Source organism: Podarcis muralis, chromosome 1 (assembly GCF_964188315.1).
Source record: "Podarcis muralis chromosome 1, rPodMur119.hap1.1, whole genome shotgun sequence".
Taxonomy (NCBI): Eukaryota; Metazoa; Chordata; class Lepidosauria; order Squamata; family Lacertidae; genus Podarcis; species Podarcis muralis.
In genome coordinates, this window is record NC_135655.1 from 130,161,171 (window position 1) to 130,179,709 (window position 18,539).

Consider the following 18,539-nt stretch of genomic DNA (forward strand, 5'->3'; position numbering starts at 1 on the left):
CGTTAGGCAAGCAATAGTGATTTGCCACTGCCACAAGGAAGCCTGTTGCTCACCTGTCCGTAAAGAATAATTGTGTTTATTCTACTCCCAAACAAACAAAAAATATTATGCTATTCAGTTAGTTCTGCCTCAGTTTTATCAGTTTAAAATCAGTGAACATATTGACTTGAGCTTTAATATTCTGTTTTGCCTACAGGGAAGCAGCACGCGAGTGCCGCAGGAAGAAAAAAGAATATGTCAAATGTCTAGAAAACAGAGTGGCTGTGCTTGAAAACCAAAACAAGACATTGATTGAAGAGCTAAAAGCACTTAAGGACCTTTATTGCCACAAATCGGATTAATTTTAGATCCCCATTTTTGGTTTGTTAATGTCAGAGAAAGACTGCTTTGGTGACTGCCAGAAAGACAAAGTGGACTTTTTATTTTCTAAACATTTCTCTCTCTTTTTTTTTTTCTACGCGCAAAACTGCCTGAAAGCAACTGCAGAATTTTATCCGTCTGTGCTTTGCATTAAACTGTGAATGTTGAAACACCTGCCTCCACTTCTCCCCCACCTTCCCTCTCCCTTCCCCCGAATTATTTTCACCACGCTGCATCCTGGTTGAGAAGAAAGAGAAGAGACTTCCTCATCTCCCATCTTCTTCAAGGAATAATAACGTTCACTTTTTTGTGTGCGCGCGCAGAGGGGTTTATTTCATAATGCTTTCAAGAATTAAAACACAGAGCTCGTCTGAATCCCTCAGAGATGGTTATCCCGAGGCTCTGCCCTGAAGTATTATGTGGGCTGGATGCGTACCCAAGGTATGCTCTGAGGAAGCTGTGGTTGCCAAATTGTTGCATGGTTTCAAACCTCCATTATCAAACATTACAGTTGCAGCTACGTGGTAGAATGATGCCAAAAGACATGTACTTCAGGTATGTAGGTATGTACACAGTAGGAATTAAATGAGCATATAGAGAAGGGTTGGGGAGAAGGTGGGATAGTCACCTGTAACCTCCATCTGTTTTTTAGATAGTTTTCTATATGATAAAAGATGATTCCATTGATTTCCTGGTTTTTTTATATAAAAAAAGGAGAGTTCATGTGTTCAGTCTTTTGATTGCCCGTAAAGAAATCATCTAACGCTTATGATATCCTAAGGGGACATGGACTCCTAGCAAGCAGTAGAGCAGGAACGGTAACGTTCTGCTTTAGCTTAGAAGTCCATGAGATTATCATAAAGAATAATTCATTAAAACACCATTTTTGTTTTGCATTATCCAGAGGCGATGTTATACAAGGCAACCGCTAGCAGTGCATACTTTAGTGAAGATAGGAGTGAATGTTAACTTTTTCGTGCAGGTAGAGAATTTTCCCCCCCTAAATCTCCCTATTGTGCACACAGATGGTGTGAAATTGAACTTTGCTGACTTGTTGAACCTAAGTCATCAGCCAGACCTGCGTCCCAGTTAAGCTATCTGATTTCAGTAGGACTCTGTGTCATTTAGGGATCAAGCTGGATCTAAGTAAAAGTTTCTCATCTGCAGACATTCAAACCCTAAGGAGTAAAAAGAAAAAAACTTGCCCTAAAGTATGTTGCAGGAATCAGTAATGTGATTAATCAGTATAATATGATTTAAGGCAGCAAATAAGCCGTTCAACATTAGAAATTCCTTTGTTCAAGCTACTTTGGCTTCTTAAGGTGGAATCAGTTCTCCAGAGGCAAAATGGACTTATTTAAGAGAACGTGAAGTTATTTTGAATCTCTAATCCCAGCAGTTATTTTGATCCTCACCTCATCAATAAAAGCCTGCACATAAAATAAGACTGCTCCTGAAAGAATATTAGTTCTCAGATCTTCTTAAAGGTGATAAAACCAACATGGCCTATTGCAATGTTTTATCAATTAAATGCAACACCTGTAGCTATAATTTAGCTAGTAATTTTACTTAATAGTGCATTTGTTTTTTATGAAAATAAGTGCAAATCTTTATAATTTACCCTTTTATCAGATGAAGACAAAATTTGTTTGTAAGGCATGTCACAAAATCTTTAGAATTAAAGAATATAAAAAGCCTCATATTTTAAGCAGCTTATTTTTATTTGCAAGGCAAACTTTTCCTCCTGCTATTGGATAAAATAACACAGACATTCTGAACAAAAATAAGTTCTGCCATTTTAGAAACCCTTTAATTCTCACATCATAATATATTTTTTTTAAAAAAAACAAAAGCAGATTCCTACAAAGAAACGGGATGATAGATTATGGAGAACTCAGATCCACAATTTTTACCTGCCTTGTGAGGTTTGTTCCCCTCACCCCCCGAAATTTTGGTAGAATCATGATCTCTGCTGATTTTCTCGAATTGCTAACCTCATTGAAAACCATTGTATGTGTTGATCTTGGTTTGAGTAAGCCTCTTTCAAAGCTGGCTGTGGATGTGTCAGGTAATCTGTTTAAACATTATGTAATAATCTAAAATTCGTTCATCAGGAAAGCAACCACCAAAACTCTCTGCTTGCTGTGTTCTTGGCATCTCCTGCAATTAGCTGAGAGAGTTGCATTTCAGCAAGAGAGCTCAGCAGACAAATGGGTTGTGGTGGGGCTGACCCTACGCTTAATTTCAGCCTTTCCCAGGTTCCATTCGGTCAAAGGAGGCTCAACATGAACCGCTTGCAGAATCTAGTGTGGCTCGTCTATAGGTCAATTCAGGGTTTTCATTCTGGAATCTTTCACCAGCAATAAAATAACATCTGTCAGTTTTTACTTACCCAATACCGAGATATCTGGCATTTCTTATGAAATAAAACAATTTCCTATTTCTTATGTTTTCGGTAACCCAAGTTCAGACTTTAATGGTATGTCCTTTGTAATTCTTGACAGCCAAAAGGAACTGAAGAGAATGCGAAAAACAAGCAAACCCTTATTTTGTATATTGCTAATTTATTGAACAAAAAGCAAGATTGTCTTACCTGGTTGTTTTGCATTTGGCCCCTTTGCTGCTCAACAGAAATTTTGCTAAAATACTAAGTTGGTTGCCAGGCTTAATTGGAAAAAAAAAGGTGTAGAAAGGGCTAGCTCCATTGTAGTCATCATACATAGGTCTGGTTTCAAGTACAGTTTCTATCTTTTACAAAATAAAAGGTACCATGTAGGCAATTGAAATATTGCCCAGGGTGCTCTTCTAACAGATATTCTTGGGAAATGCGTATGTATAAAATATGTACATATATAAAATATATATACACAGTATATAATCTATAGCTCTGAGAGCTTTTAAGTCAGGAATGCTGAGTATTATAGTATATTGAGGTCAGAAAAAAGTTTTACTCTGTGTGTGTGAGAGAGAGAATGTGCATGCGTGTTAATATACACGCTTCAGCCTCTTGTTTGAGCTACATTCTTCTGGCGCTTATTGATATGTTGTATTGTTGTTCACTTACCCATATTTAGTGATTTTATTTCACTGCAATTTGTATTTTTTTAGAAAGTGAATTATGGAATTATGTCAGCCGTTTTAAGCTCCTCTCTTCCCCCAGATTGTTCACTTTGTGCTTTGTCTCTTCGGCAGCTATACATTAAGGCAAAAAAATAAAATAAAAGGAAAAGATTTGCTTTATACAAAGGGAACTAATGACCCACCCACCCACCCCTTTTTTTTGTGAGAAAAATATTTTTCCAGTTTTCTTGCTTTTGTGTGGTTTCTAGTATCTTATTCCAGCATTGCTTGAGTGTGAAAGCACACATCCGTCTATAAACAAGCCTGGTGGTTCTATAGTGTCTCTATTTCAGAAACAATTATCTGAAGCTAAATAATTCCCAGTAAGGTGAGAACTTTTGTGGTATGACCAAAATCAGTTTTGGTAATGAGCTCAAATACATGACCTGTAGCCTTGGGTGCTGTTGAAGGCTAGAATGTACAACTACATGCTTCAGGTGGAGATTGAATGTTTGATTGTGCTCCCACGTGTATTTTTAAAAATCCTGCCCATAAAGAAACTAGTGTTATGGAGAAGGGTATACTATAGCCTTCCACTGACATCTTAGTTTTTAATGTTTGGGCAAACATTTCAATTGCCATCTGCAGTGTGAAGTGGCAGTACAGTTCAAATTTTGCCTTTGAGGGTATTGATCATGCAGCTTGGCTCTTAATCTGAAGAGCGTCTAGCATATTTATTGTGGTCCTGCTATTTGTATATATCTCATTACTTTTAGCTAATCCACTGACTCTCAGGATAAACTTTAAAAGAGGCAATTCTTGCGGGGGGATCTGCAGGGCAGGACCAAAAATCTACAGTCCAGTGGAAGTTAGGAAGATTACAGTCCTTTTAATGACATTAGAAATGTGGCAGAGGATTGTATGTAATTATTGGAACAATCATATGAGAAAAGGGGAAACTAAATTTTGGTGATACTAAATTCATTTTGTAGTTTGTGAATAGAACTGAACATTTCAAGGATAGAGTCCAGATGAAAAAAATGTAAGATGCATGGATTTGTTTTCCTTAAAGAGTGAAGCTACATAACACACCCAGATTTATCAGAAAGCACAACTCCTGAGTATTTCCTGCTGGCAATTAAGATGAGTTGATGTAAAGTTAAAGACTCTTAAAATGGGTTTATTTTTATATACTATAAACCCATGGTTGCATACTTTATGCCTATGGATAGATTTTATCAAGTCTTCTAAATTTTCTAGATATAAAGTACACCAACCTCTGTTCTGAGCACATTGAGAAGCACAGCCAGCTTGGAACTGTTAAATATATGGTGCTGAAATTTTAGCAGTGCACTGTCTTGTGATACGTTCATCTTCCATGCTGACTATAGCTTAAGAATTATTGCATGGCTTCACTGCAAGATGAGAAATCGGTAGACGGCATATCAGAATGCAATCCCAAATATTTCATTCTGATAAATTTGCATCCTGAAACATTGGAATCTTGAAATGTATGTAAACCATAGTTGTAGGTGAACGGACAGGCTTTTTTTTTTTAATAGCACAAATTATTTTTGGTACTGCAAATGCAGGTCCCTGCTAGCTTGAAGTGAGCGGTCGTACATTTTAAAGTCATGTTTACAGAGTCAGAAATGATGAGGGTTTGTTCAGGATTGTTATTTTGAATCCTGCTTATCCTTGCTTATACCTGCAAGGAATCTCACCGCATCTTACTGTACCCTTTCACTCACTTTCTCAGGGTTTGTGCGCACACGTACGTTTTCACCAATGCAGCATTTATTTCCGAGATGCTTGGTGTCAAGGGGATGTGTAGCTTACCCCAGTGTAATGAGACAACCGAGAACAACTACGCTGGGATTTAGCTCATTAATTTATGGATACGTGGCTGCAAAAATTAAGCACCGAGGTCCTATGGTTGCCATTCTTTTGCAGCGCTTTCTGAATATGACCCAGTCGCCACTGCCTACCACAATAACTACGCTGTATTGTTTACATGTGGCCTCTTAGCCTCACATTGAACCCAAGGCACATCAAACCTCTCTAATTATCTGGAGGTTCTCCTCCTCACTTGAATTTCTCCTCCTGATTGACCTGTTGATAATGGAATCAAGTTAGAGATTGGTGCAGATTTAAAAACAACCATTGGCTGTATCATTCTAAGCATGATACTACTGTATCAGTCAGTCACTTGAGCCGTGGCCGCAAATTGATTTGATGGACAATCTGAGGCAGGAAGAAAGAGGAGAGGAGACCTAAAACAGTTTGATGGTATTCAATAAGGTCATGATAAATAATTGGGAGATTGTTTTTAAAATGTTTTCTACCGGTTGCACTTGAGCCAGATACCACTCCATATCTGTGTAATAGAATTATTTCTGTTTTGAAATAAGAAGAAACTAAATGCTAGACCTTCAGTTCCATTTACAACCCTACTACTTTATGTATGACCATTCTGCTTGCAAGAACATACAGAGAGAAAGTTGCGCAAGTGAAGCACCTTCTCTAAAGCTCCTTCGTTAGGTTTGGAAGGCAGTTTACACATGAAGAAATCACAATGCAAAATTTCAAGTTTCTGGAATGGGGATGGCTATGCTATTTTTATTTAAGAGAAACTAAAATTCACCCCCATTTCTGATTCTTCACCCAAAACAATCAGCACAAAACAGGGTATTGAACTTTGAAAAAAGTTTCCTCTTGAAATTAAATTGCTGAGCAAAGAAATATGAACTGGGGATGGGTTAATTTCATTTTGAGAATCCTCTATTTCCTAGAAACACCCCTGTTTTAATTTTGTAATTATTGTTTTGTGCGTTTATTCCCCCCACCCCACGTACTGAGTTACACTGCTTTTTATTAACATTGTGTACATACTAACTGCTTTGTGTTTCAGAATGCTAGTAATTGCTTTGTATATTAAAGTGATCCTTGTGAATTTGTGAATTGTCATAAAAGTGCTTTTTCTTACTGTAAAGTTTGTGGTATAAACTGTCATAACACCCTTTTTACACATTTATGTGCAGACACATAAACATGCTTTTAAAATCATTTTGAAGTCTCTTTTCTTCAGAGAAGGAGGGTCATATATCTTGATGCCGTTGACATCAGCAATACTTGCTGCTTGGCCACATAAAACAGGAAAATAGAAATGTTCTGAGGGCCCAATCATATGTATACTTTCTGGCGAGGGACCCTAGGATGCAGCCTAAGGGCTGCTTTGGGGGCAAAGACAGATATGCTAGCAGGAGGGTTTATGCCACCAGATGTACTTCAGAACATCTGTGGGGAACTTCCTTAATATAGATGTACCAGGGGCCCAAGGGGAATGGTAGAGATGGGCACAAAAGTGCCACATCTAATTCCCATTCATGTTCCTGGCACACCCACAAAAATGATGTTACCTTTCATTATTAACGGGAAGGAAGAAATGGGGGAGGGAGCTGCTCCTTTGACTAGGAAATGGGGAGGCTGGGCTGAAGAAATTTGTAGAAACCATAGCAACGGCCCCTCCTAACCTCCCAGCTCCACATTTTGCACCAGAATAATAGCACAGATCGCTTGTGCCACTTTCCTCAGAATGGCACTGATAATGCCAAGGTTGCAGGCTTTTCCCCGCATAAAGGGACGGCTGCATATTCCTGCGTTGCAGGTGGTTGGACTAGATGATCCTGGAGGTCCCTTCTGATTCTACGATTCTACACAAGCTTCCAGGGGTAGATGCTTATTGTCTCTGCCAGGGTGGGGTGGGGCAGGTCATTAGGGTTTTTCAGCACGTGCTCTGCTCAACCTTAGATCCAGCTCAAACTGCATGTGCCCTAGGATGGACTGTCGAATCCTACAGCACAAAAGTGCTCCACAGGTTACAGGTTGCGATGGAATGGATTTACTTAGGCTGGGAAAGCTGAAGACCGAATTTGTGAACTGATTCAGTTCTACATCCCAGAAAGAGCTCTTTCAAAAAAACATTCAGTTACTTTTAACAGCTGCTTTTATTGCTGTTAGGTAGTGCCTGAACCGAATAGGACACGGGTGGCGCTGTGGTCTAAACCACAGAGTCCAGGGCTTGCCGATCAGAAGGCCGGCGGTTTGAATCCCCGCAGCAGGGTGAGCTCCCGTTGCTTGGTCCCTGCTCCTGCCAACCTAGCAGTTCGAAAGCACGTCAAAGTGCAAGTAGATAAATAGGTACCACTCCAGCGGGAAGGTAAAGTGTTTCCGTGCGCAGCTCTGGTTCGCCAGAAGCGGCTTCGTCATGCTGGCCACATGACCCGGAAGCTGTCTGCGGACAAACGTCAGCTCCCTCGGCCAATAAAGTGAGATGAGTGCTGCAACCCCAGAGTCGTCCATGACTGGACTTAATGGTCCGGGGTCCCTTTACCTAGTGCCTGAACCGTAGGAACCAAAGAATGGTGCAGCTTAAAAATGAGATTGTGTAGATCTTTAAAGATTTGTTCACCCTTGTTACATTTGCAGTTGATTTCAAGATTGTGCTTTGCACTTTTTAGGAAGTTTTGGGAGTCCAAAAGCATCCTGTTACATGCAAGACGGGAGTTGTTTTGTGTTCAGCTAGGGACACTCTTGTGCCTCTTGGATGATTTTGGTCCAAATGTTCTCTTCTACTGCTGCACGCGGAAGCACGAGGACTGCTGCAGAACCTCCCAAATAGAGAATTGCTCTTCTGCTCCCACTGCACATGCAGCTCTTTTCAGTTTGCTCACAGTACTTGGAATCCACTCCAAGGGACCACAACACAATTGTGAAAATTCTGGCTTTCTGGTTAGAAGTTGCACTCTGCTGATCGGGATGGAATCTGGCAACTCACTCTGGAGGCATGTTTAAGTGGAGGAGTTCAGATTCAGAAGTCACGTGAGATTACCTCTTGAGTACACCTGCCTGGTTGTATCCTTCTGTTGAAAAACTAACCAAACATGGGACATTTCTTTGCAAAACATCAAACATTTTTATTGACTTTCTACTTCTGTGGAATGATTTACAACTATCAAGTATTACTCTATCAGGCAGTAACAATTTATCTGTAAGAACTTCTTCCACGTGAGAGTAAGAATACTGGAACTTTGCACCAGAATTTTACAAGTCACTAAGCAGATAGTGCACCTTATTGATCAGATCACTTTCCAATTGGGATGATAGACAATGGACAGCATACTCACTTTCCGCTCTCTTCATCACATGATGTTTGGGAAAGAAATGGATTCATCTTTTTCTTTTGATAATTTCAGGAGTAAATCTAATCTCATGGAAAGCTTTTGAGAGAAGGATCTATTTTTTAATTGCAACAGAAAGCATTGCGACTTTAAATTACACCTTAACTAATTCCAAATTTTGAGGCAAACTTTAATATAAGACAAACTTACATTTTATATATATGTGTGTGAATCTAATTGTGGACACAGATAAGTTTACTGGGAACAGAACTTTATTTGGATATAGACACCCATAGACTTTCTGGACATTAAAAAAACTATTCAAAGAAGATCTTACTGTATACGTACTTGATGACCTTGAAATTACGTTTGAAAAAGACTTGAGTTATTAGTTGACTTCTGGCTTATTTATGATATCACGGTTTTTACTGTATTTGGACTTGCATACTGATAATAACTGATGCTGGATTGGGGGTGGTTCTGATTCTACATTGGCAGATTTGAATTAGCAGAGGGGAAACTTTATTAAATGTAGATTAGTGATTTACTTAACTAATGTATTACAATTTTACTTTTCGATAAAATAGTAGGGATCCACTTAAGAGAATAAGCACAGATTTGTATCATCTTTAGACTTGATAAATAAAATTACTGGACAGCTTGAATGCGCACTGATGAATTATAAATTACAAACTTGATTATTGAAAAACAACTAATGAAGCATATTTGTGAACATATTACAGAGTGAATTTCTAAGGAACTAGGCAACTCTAAATAATAATGAATGAATGATGTTAGACTAATTAGTTTCATGCGAAATATCTAGAAGAATTTAAACATTCTATTAGGAATGCAAATCAATAACTCCCCTTATGTTTTGGTATATTATTTCTCTATTGCATGATTGATCATTGTTCCAGTTAGCATGATAGAAAATTGCTAACTGAGCCATTCTCTCTAAGCACACAAACAGTAAAACTGGTTTGTTTTTACATAATATAGCCAAATATTTCCTTGTGGATATCACATCCCCACCCCCCAATGTACTGCATAATTCATATTTGCTGTTCCATTGGGGGAAGTGCCCTGAGATGTAGTTCTGAGCAGCATAGCTTAACACCAGTGGGAAACAGAGGTAAACTGTCACTATTATTAATCTAATTGGATTTTTCCATTTACTTGAAGCCAGCAGGTCCTACGTTTCCTCAATGGCAGGCTTGGCCCTTGCACACTAATAATTCATTGGTCCATTTATAATTTGGTTGGATTATCTGAGTTACCATGATCGGGATGGGAAAAAACAGGAGAAATGGCTGGATGAAAGGCCTAAATTAAGTTGTTTGGTCCAGGAATGATTGCAAGTGGCGGGAATGAGCATACAAGAGTTCACAAACTAATCACAGATCTGCTTTCTGGGCTTTCCTCTGTGCTCTGAATATATGCACATCGTTACCAGGGTCATAGTGCACCTCGTATACTGAAAACCGCTCCTCCAACATCTTCAGGAACTTGTGGTCTCGCTCGTAACGGAGGCGGCATGATAGTAGGATCACCGTCTGTTCAGAGCAGAGATGGTCCAATGTTTCAAGAAGATCGGCAAACGTTTCTTCCAGGTAAACGATGTCTGCTCCCAAGATAAAGTCATAGCCTCCTGAAGAGAAGCTCCCCAAGTCTCGGCCCCAAGTCAGTTCCTTTACTGCTGTCCTTGGCCGGATGTCAGCAGGTAAATTAGCTTGGACGTTTGACTCCAGTAGAGCCAAGGCTGCCTTCCTGTCTGTGATTGTCACTTGAGCACCTAACGTGCCAAAAAGGAGGAGGAGGAGGAAGAGAAGAAGGAGAAATCAAATGCATGAAGACAAATTGCCGGTGTCCAGCACAACTTTCAAAACACAGGTTTATTTCCCCAAACAACAAAACCATTTCTCGGGTTGATTCCTATGTAAACTCATGTTCGGAATTATTATTATTAATGTTCAGTACGGCCCAGTCATGTCATTCAGCCAAGCTATCAGACCAAGAGAGTGTTCTAATAAAAGAATATTATACTACCATCTTTCTATCACTGCATTGCTATGCTAATCCATTATCAGCAAGTCCCTGTTAATAACCTTGCAGCCCCATTTTGGGTCAGCTGAAGTTTCTAGATCATTTTCAAGGCAGCCTCACAAACGCCATGCAGCCGTAATTCAAGTGGTTGCTATTCAAGAGTTGAAAGGTTATCTTGGTTTAGAGTCATAAATGGTATGTCAACTGAAGATGAGTTGGACTGGACTTGCACCCAGATATGTGTATATAGGATTGCAGTCTGTAAAGGCAAAATCTTGGGATGGCTGCAAAATAGACATGTCTGGTATAATCCCCTAACACCCCCCCCAAAAAAAAAACACAATAAAAAGGGATTTGTGCTCTGCAATGAACAGCACCCAAGGAAAACAATGCAACTCAGAATCACTGTCAGCCCCAGTTTCTGCAAAGAGAAACTTACCAAGCAATGCAGCTACAATTCCCAACAAGCCTGTTCCGGCTCCTAACTCAATCACCAAGCGTCCTTGTAGATCAATGCCTCCCATCTCCAAGAAAGTACACAAAACCACAGCCTGGGCACCCAAAAGGGGAAAAAAATCTAATTAAAAAGAATGCTTATTTAGGTTAATACCTAATCACAGCATTGCTCATGTGGGTCACATGACAAGCTTGCAGAAAAGTTGAGGGCAACAAACCGCTGTGAAGTGAGGGAGGACCAGAATATTATTATTCTTTGGACCTAAATACAGTGGTGCCTCGCAAGACAAAATTAATCCGTTCCGCGAGTCTCTTCGTCTTGCGGTTTTTTTCGTCTTGCGAAGCACGGCTATTAGCGGCTTAGCGGCTCTTAGCGGCTTAGCGGCTATTAACGGCTTAGCAGCTATTAACGGCTTAGCGACTTTAAGAAAAAGGAAACAAACTCGCAAGAACTCGCAAGACGTTTCGTCTTGCAGAGCAAGCCCATAGGTAAATTCGTCTTGCGGAACGACTCAAAAAACGGAAAACCCTTTCGTCTAGCGAGTTTTTCGTCTTGCGAGGCATTCGTCTTGTGGGGCACCACTGTACTCAGGGGGACTGGGGAGGTTAAAACTGGAAGTCTGAGTGTCCCTGCCTAAAATGAGGATTTAACTGCAAATTATTAATTTCTAGTGACATTACTCTGCTCAGCGGATTGTGAGCTATTTAAAACTGTACTTTTTGACAAATATACACTAAAGAGAAGAATTCAGTCTCCTTGAGGGCTGTACTAATGATCTATTTTTTTGGCTACTCATAAATTTTTCTTCTTCAGGTAGGAGGTGAAAACTGATTTTTTTGAAAGAGGGTGAGATTTCCAGTGAGATTTCACATCCCTGAACAGATCACACCTTGTTAAGAGATGATGAAAGAACTAATCTTTCTGTTGTGTACAATAAAATGAGGACAGCTTTTTTTTTTTTTCAGCACTCAACAGAAAAACAAGAAATATCAGGGTTTTATTTTTATTTTTTGAATGGGGCATCACCAATGGTTCATTCCGTAAAAAGACTGTACCATCAGCACCCAAACAGACGGCAGTGTGATCCTATACATGTCTATTTATAAACAGGTTCTGTTGAGTTCAACATGACTTACTCTCAGGTAAGAGTGTCTATGACTACAGTGAAGTATACTGTCATCTGAAACTATGCCAAAACATTAAGAACACAGTATACAGTGCATGATAAATGTGCAAAGTGTTTCTTTAAACATTTACAGTATGACTTTCATCCTCCATGGTCTCTTTTGAAATGTGTGGCTTTGAAGATCAACAGTTCAGTGTGCAGAGAACATCCATATCAGGTTTTATCAGTTTCTCTGCTACCCAAATAATAGTTTAAGCAACACCACAACTACAGATAAGATTATTAGGACAACTGGATTAGACCATCGCTACTATGGCAGGACTACTATAATTTGGAGGTAAACCCTACTAAATCCATTGCTAGTAAGCATGCACAAGATCAGGCTACAAAAGCACTGAAGAATTACTTCAATGAGAGCCAGCGTGGTGTAGTGGTTAAGAGCGGTGGCCTTGTAATCTGGTGAACTGGGTTCGATTCCCCACTCCTCCACATGCAGCTACTGGGTGACCTTGGGCCAGTCACACTTCTTTGAAGTCTCTCAGCCCCAATCACCTCACAGAGTGTTTGTTGTGAGGGAGGAAGGGAAAGGAGAATGTTTGAGACTCCTTCGGGTAGTGATAAGGCGGGATATCAAATCCAAACTCTTCTTCTACTGATTTAGGAATTGGGGTGGGGTGGGGGGCTGAACAAGTGACTATTCATGCCCACCTTTAAACAGCAAAGGATCATCTTTAAACAGTAACGTGTCAGAAAATGAATAAGTGCAAAATTATACGGACCGCATCCCACACAACAGCTGCAACACCCAGCTGCTTCCAGTTCTGCTGGATCTCGATGGTGTGGTTGGCAAAACAATATGTAGAGGAAGACTTGTGTAACTTCTGCATCCCCCAAGCAGCCGTGTCAACGTAAGGAACCAAGGCCATCTTTTTGTCTATCAAACCAAATGGAAGTATAGCATTAGGGGGAAAGTTTGTACAAAAGGCTCTTCGTACTTCTTCAAATTCCATTAGCAAAGGTTGACTCAAGTTTTGCCCGACTCCACAATTCACTTATTCTGATTTTACACTCACTCCATGCCAAACTTTGGTAACTGAAACGTAAAATATTCACACTAGGGATTTATCTCTGAGTTTTACTTCAGTTGTGGAAAGCAGACTACCAGTGCTTCCGGAAGATGCCAAGAATTCTTCTCTATAGGCGACCTCCTTACACTTGCTTGATGCTTAGCTAGCAGTCAGAACTATTTTCATTTTATCTTCATCTTCCCATGCCAAATTAAATCAAAGAAAAATAAAATGTATTTCATGAGTTTGATCTTATGAATTTCTATCAAGGGATTATTATTAACGATACTGGGCATACATGGATACAATATTTCTGTCCCAAAACGTTAAGTATTAGAAGTCTGCTTTAACAAGTGAATTTTTAAAGCCTGTCTGAAGAGAGGGAGCCTGATGGATCTCACCAGAGAAGGCATGTCAAAGCACCGTGCCACCACTAAAAAGGGGCCATGAAACCACACTTTGAATTTCTACTAATGATGGCACATAGAAAAGGCTCTGAAGTTGAGCTCATGGCTTGATCAGTTTCATATGGGAGAAAGTTGGGTCAACAAAGGCTCTAAACAGCTTAATAGCAACATTTTGAAATTCAGCCTTTTAAAAAAGGGAAACTGGTAGAGATGAAGTAAGATCAGAGGTATACGTTCTGACGTTCCAGCCAGTTGGATTTTGGACCAATTGCAATTGAATGAGCCGTGATTAAAGGCAGAGCCTCATGGAAAGAGGTCATACAACCTGGAAGATTGCATGAGTGATTATGCTCAGGTCCAAATTCCCTAAGAAAGGTTACAGCTAGCAAACTAACCTGTAAAAATGACTCTCATCCAGCACTGCTACTGGATATCCAGGATCGCTACCCTAAGTTGCATATCTGATCTTACAGAAGGAGTACAACTCCATCCAGAACAGGGTTGTATACCTAATTCCTGGTTGGCAGAATTCCTGACCGAAAGGACATCAGCTTCAGGCGAGTATTTGCCACCAACCATTCCTGAACTGACACTAGGCACTGGTTTAGAGTTTCCATCACCTCAAAGGGATGAGAAGGTGAGAAAGAAAGGGAGAGCAGTATGTCCTCAGCACACTCATGATCTCAGACAGCAGCTTCATGTATCTTGTGAGCTCCTGCGCTGAAGAGTGGTATATAACTCTTAATAAATAATTGCATGTGCATGTTTAAAAGGATGAGAGACAGGCTAGTATCCTTTGGCACCCCGCAAACCAAATCCTATACGGCAGGACAGCAGTCCCCCAATTATTATTGTGCGATTTTACGCATGCACATGGGGGCCCGGAACGTAACTTCTCCCTATAAGTGGGGAGTCGTCTATATTTGCACACAACAAACCTGTGAGGTGGGCTGTCAAAAAATCATTTTTCACAGATGCTGGGGCCCTGGAGGCAGGCAGTGTGCCACCTTACCTGGTTCTTTTACACATTGATGGGGTGGAGATGGGCACATACCTCATGTTTTCCTTTCCCACTGGAGGTTGGATAGATAGATAGATAGATAGATAGATAGATAGATAGATAGATAGATAGATAGAACTGTAGAGTTCGAAGGGACCCTGAGGATCATCTAGTCCAGGAATATGCATCTGTCCCATGTGGGGATCGAACCTGCAACCTTGTGGCATTATCGGCACCACACTCTCACCAACTGAGCTGTGTGTTGTGTGTGATCCAATGAAAAAGGCTTTTTGTGTATTTCTCTTATTAACTGTAGCCCAGAGAAACCTTAGCCTATTTAATGAAAGGGCCGGTGTTGTGCTGTTTGCATTGCAATTATTTGTGCGCTTTTAACAGATCTTACATATAAGAGAGAGAGAGAGAGAGAGAGAGAGAGAGAGAGAGAGAGGTTTTTAATTCTATCCATCTTTCATTGTTTCTTGGTTGTTTCTGCTCACCCCCCCTCCCCGTTTTTTTAGCTGTTCTTATTTTTATCTGTAAGCTGCCCTGCCAAGAAAACAGGCAGGCTTAATAAAAATAAAGATAATAGATTCTCTGTAGGTCATGCATCTTTTCTTGGCTTGGTGATTTAACTTTGCCATTAGACGAAGCGTGTCTGTGCTAACAGCATGTCTGTTATTCTGAATAAAAATTATATTATTTGGAATTGAAGAACAAAAACGTCTAGCTCGTTTTCCCGCAGACGTTCATTTTCTATGCTCGCCCTACCCTTGGTTTATTATATAATAATAATAATAATAATAATAATAATAATAATAATAATAATAATAATAATATATTGGTTAACCTTCAGGAGAGGGGTACCTGGCCCCCTCCCTCCTTGTTGCTAGGGTACCCAAATCTCCTCCCCCCACTGACCCTCCTTTGCTCACGTGACGCGGGGTCGACGGAGACCTTCCACTTGTCCCGGGAACCAACTTTCGGCGGCGCGGGAGCACCGGGCATGCGCACAGCAGCCAGCACGGCCGGACTACAGGCATAGAAGGAAAAACGTGTAGAGGTATGCACTCGGCTTTAACTTCCGGTTACGATTTCTTTTTTTTCAATGGAGTCATCATTCTGTCCCTTCCTGCTCTACACTTCGTTTACAGTATTCTGATTCTGCATGGACTGAAACCGGAAGAGTTACACACAGAGCTTTAACTACCGGTTACAATGTCTTCTCCCCTTTTTTAAAAAGCAAAGGCGCCAATTATTCTTACTGGTTGCCTCTTTGCAGCAGGAGCAATCGCGCCCTGGTTTTTTTTCCCTTTGTAATAATCAGTTTTGCAATTATGCAATTAAAGAAGAACTGCATTGGCTGCGAAGTAGAAGCATGGGAGGTGCTTCCCCAAAGCACCCTCTTTGCAAAGATCTCGTAACTTTTTGAGCTCTGCAGTCTCTCTGCGCGCAAGTAGCATAGGATGCCCGGCGCGTTCCTGCAGTTGCGCTAAGGTCCAACGTGGGGAAAGGGTGTCTAGGGCGTGTCAGACAAGGCACAGGGATGCCTGCCTCTAAGTACAGCATCGCTTGAATGTTCTTGGAGGTCAGATCCACACACGTGCCTCCCGCCTGCCCCCCAGTGTTTCCTCTACAAATGCCTCTTGCTGAATTGGAGGTACAGTGGTACCTCGGGTTACATACGCTGCAGGTTACAGACTCCGCTAACCCAGAAATAGTGCTTCATGTTAAGAACTTTGATTCAGGATGAGAACAGAAATCGTGCTCCAGCGGCGCAGCGGCAGCAGGAGGCCCCATTAGCTAAAGTGGTGCTTCAGGTTAAGAACAGTTTCAGGTTAAGTACGGACCTCTGGAACGAATTAAGTACTTAACCCGAGGTACCACTGTACTGTTGGTCTCCTCCCTTCATTTTGTGGTACTCTCTCTGCACTAAACATTCTCCACCTTTCTCCTCAAAGCTGCAGTTCCTCCCTCCACACAACTTCAGATCTTCAAATATCCCAAGGACTGCCTCATGGAGGATGGGGCAAGCTTGGATTTTTTCCTCCCGCTCCGGAGGGCAGGACTCGAACTCATGGCTTCAAGTTTCCAGAAGGGATATTCTGACTAGACATCAATAAGAACTTTAGGATGATGGTAAGAACCGTTCGATAGTGGAGAGGTGGTGGACGGTATCCTTCCTTGGAGGTTTCGAAGCAGATGTTGGAGAACCATCTGTCATTGATGCTGCAGCTGAGATTCCTTCATTGTAGGGGGTTGGACTAGATGACCCTTGGGAACCCTTCTAACTCTACAGTATGAATCATTGATGCCTATAATTCTTGGGCTCCATGATCACCGCAGATGGTGACAGCAGTCACGAAATTAAAAGATGCCTGCTTCTTGGGAGAAAAGCAATGACAAACCTAGACAGCATCATAAAAAGCAGAGACATCACCTTGCCAACAAAGGTCCGTATAGTTAAAGCTATGGTTTTCCCAGTAGTGATGTATGGAAGTGAGAGCTGGACCATAAAGAAGGCTAATCACTGAAGAATTGATGCTTTTGAATTCTGGTGCTGGAGGAGACTCTTGAGAGTCCCATGGACTGCAAGAAGATCAAACCTCTTCATTCTGAAGGAAATCAGCCCTGAGTGCTCACTGGAAGGACAGATCCTGAAGCTGAGGCTCCAATACTTTGGCCACCTCATGAGAAGAGAAGACTCCTTGGAAAAGACCCTGATGTTGGGAAAGGAGAAGGGGACGACAGAGGATGAGATGGTTGGACAGTGTTCTCGAAGCTACAAACATGAGTCTGACCAAACTGCGGGAGGCAGTGGAAGACAGGAGGGCCTGGCGTGCTCTGGTCCATGGCGTCATGAAGAGTCAGACACGACTAAATGACTAAACAACAACAACATAATTCATGCCCATCAGGGGCTCACTTTCTCAAAGCTCACTGGAATTCCTCCCCTCCTCCATTTAGTGAGTTCTGGTTGGTGTTGATGCTTATGAAGGACCTGTGATCTTCGCCTGGGAAATTTCGCATTCCACAGGTGAATATTAAAGAGCAAATTAGTCCTGAGCCAGACAACACGGGCTGCCACCACGAGCTCCACCCGCCTCCTCCGCGGAGGACTGTAGCTTTCCCGCTTGATATGAAATTGGAAAAGGGTTCTCAGCACACAGACCTGCCTCCCTGAGCACGGGAAGAACCGGAGGTAGGTGGTTGGAGTCGTGTGTGTGTGTGTATATATATATATATATATATATGGTTTTGTGTGTCTGTATATATATCTCTATATATATTTGTGTGTCTGTGTATATATGTGTGTGTGTGTGTGTGTGTGTATGTGTGTGTGTGTGTGTGTATATATATATATATATATATATATATATGGTTTTGTGTGTGTGCGTATATATATATATTGTTGTCATTGTTTAGTCATTTAGTCGTGTCGGACTCTTCGTGACTCCATGGACCAGAGCCAGGCACTCCTGTCTTCCACTGCCTCCCACAGTTTGGTCAAACTCATGCTGGTAGCTTCGAGAACACTGTCCAACCATCTCGTCCTCTGTCATCCTCTTCTCCTTGTGCCCTCCATCTTTCCCAACATCTGGGTCTTTTCCAGGGAGTCTTCTCTTCTCATGAGGTGGCCAAAGTACTGGAGCCTCAGCTTCACGATCTGTCCTTCCAGTGAGCACTCAGGGCTGATTTCCTTCAGAATGGAGAGGTGTGATCTTCTTGCAGTCCATGGGACTCTCAAGAGTCTCCTCCAGCACCATAATTCAAAAGCATCAATTCTTCGGCAATCAGCCTTCTTTATGGTCCAGCTCTCACTTCCATACATCACTACT

The 18,539-nt window shown here is 41.2% G+C and overlaps 2 protein-coding genes across 9 annotated transcripts in view; one reads left to right on the top strand and one right to left on the bottom strand.

Moving 5' to 3' along the window:
- The window catches only part of CREB1 (cAMP responsive element binding protein 1), a 35,211-nt gene extending 28,725 nt beyond the window's left edge, over positions 1-6,486 (top strand). For all 6 annotated transcript variants that reach the window (XM_077918391.1, XM_077918383.1, XM_077918377.1 and 3 more), the window contains one exon: positions 197-6,486. In XM_077918391.1, coding sequence (XP_077774517.1) covers positions 197-341 — 145 coding nt within the window. In that variant the 3' untranslated portion in view covers positions 342-6,486. The remainder of the gene's footprint in view (positions 1-196) is intronic.
- On the bottom strand, positions 1,361-15,782 carry METTL21A (methyltransferase 21A, HSPA lysine). Of its 3 annotated transcripts, none has more exons than XM_028702538.2 (4): positions 15,636-15,782; positions 13,009-13,163; positions 11,086-11,197; positions 1,361-10,395 (listed from the first exon to the last, which is right to left on the bottom strand). In XM_028702538.2, exons 1-4 carry the CDS (start codon positions 15,706-15,708, stop codon positions 9,998-10,000), a joined length of 738 nt encoding a protein of 245 aa, XP_028558371.2. In that variant the 5' UTR covers positions 15,709-15,782; the 3' UTR covers positions 1,361-9,997. The 3 variants fall into 3 exon arrangements, with proteins under 3 accessions (XP_028558371.2, XP_028558392.2, XP_028558382.2); XM_028702559.2 differs by having other exon boundaries at positions 15,551-15,734; XM_028702549.2 differs by having other exon boundaries at positions 15,622-15,732.
- Positions 15,783-18,539: the final 2,757 nt, after the last annotated feature.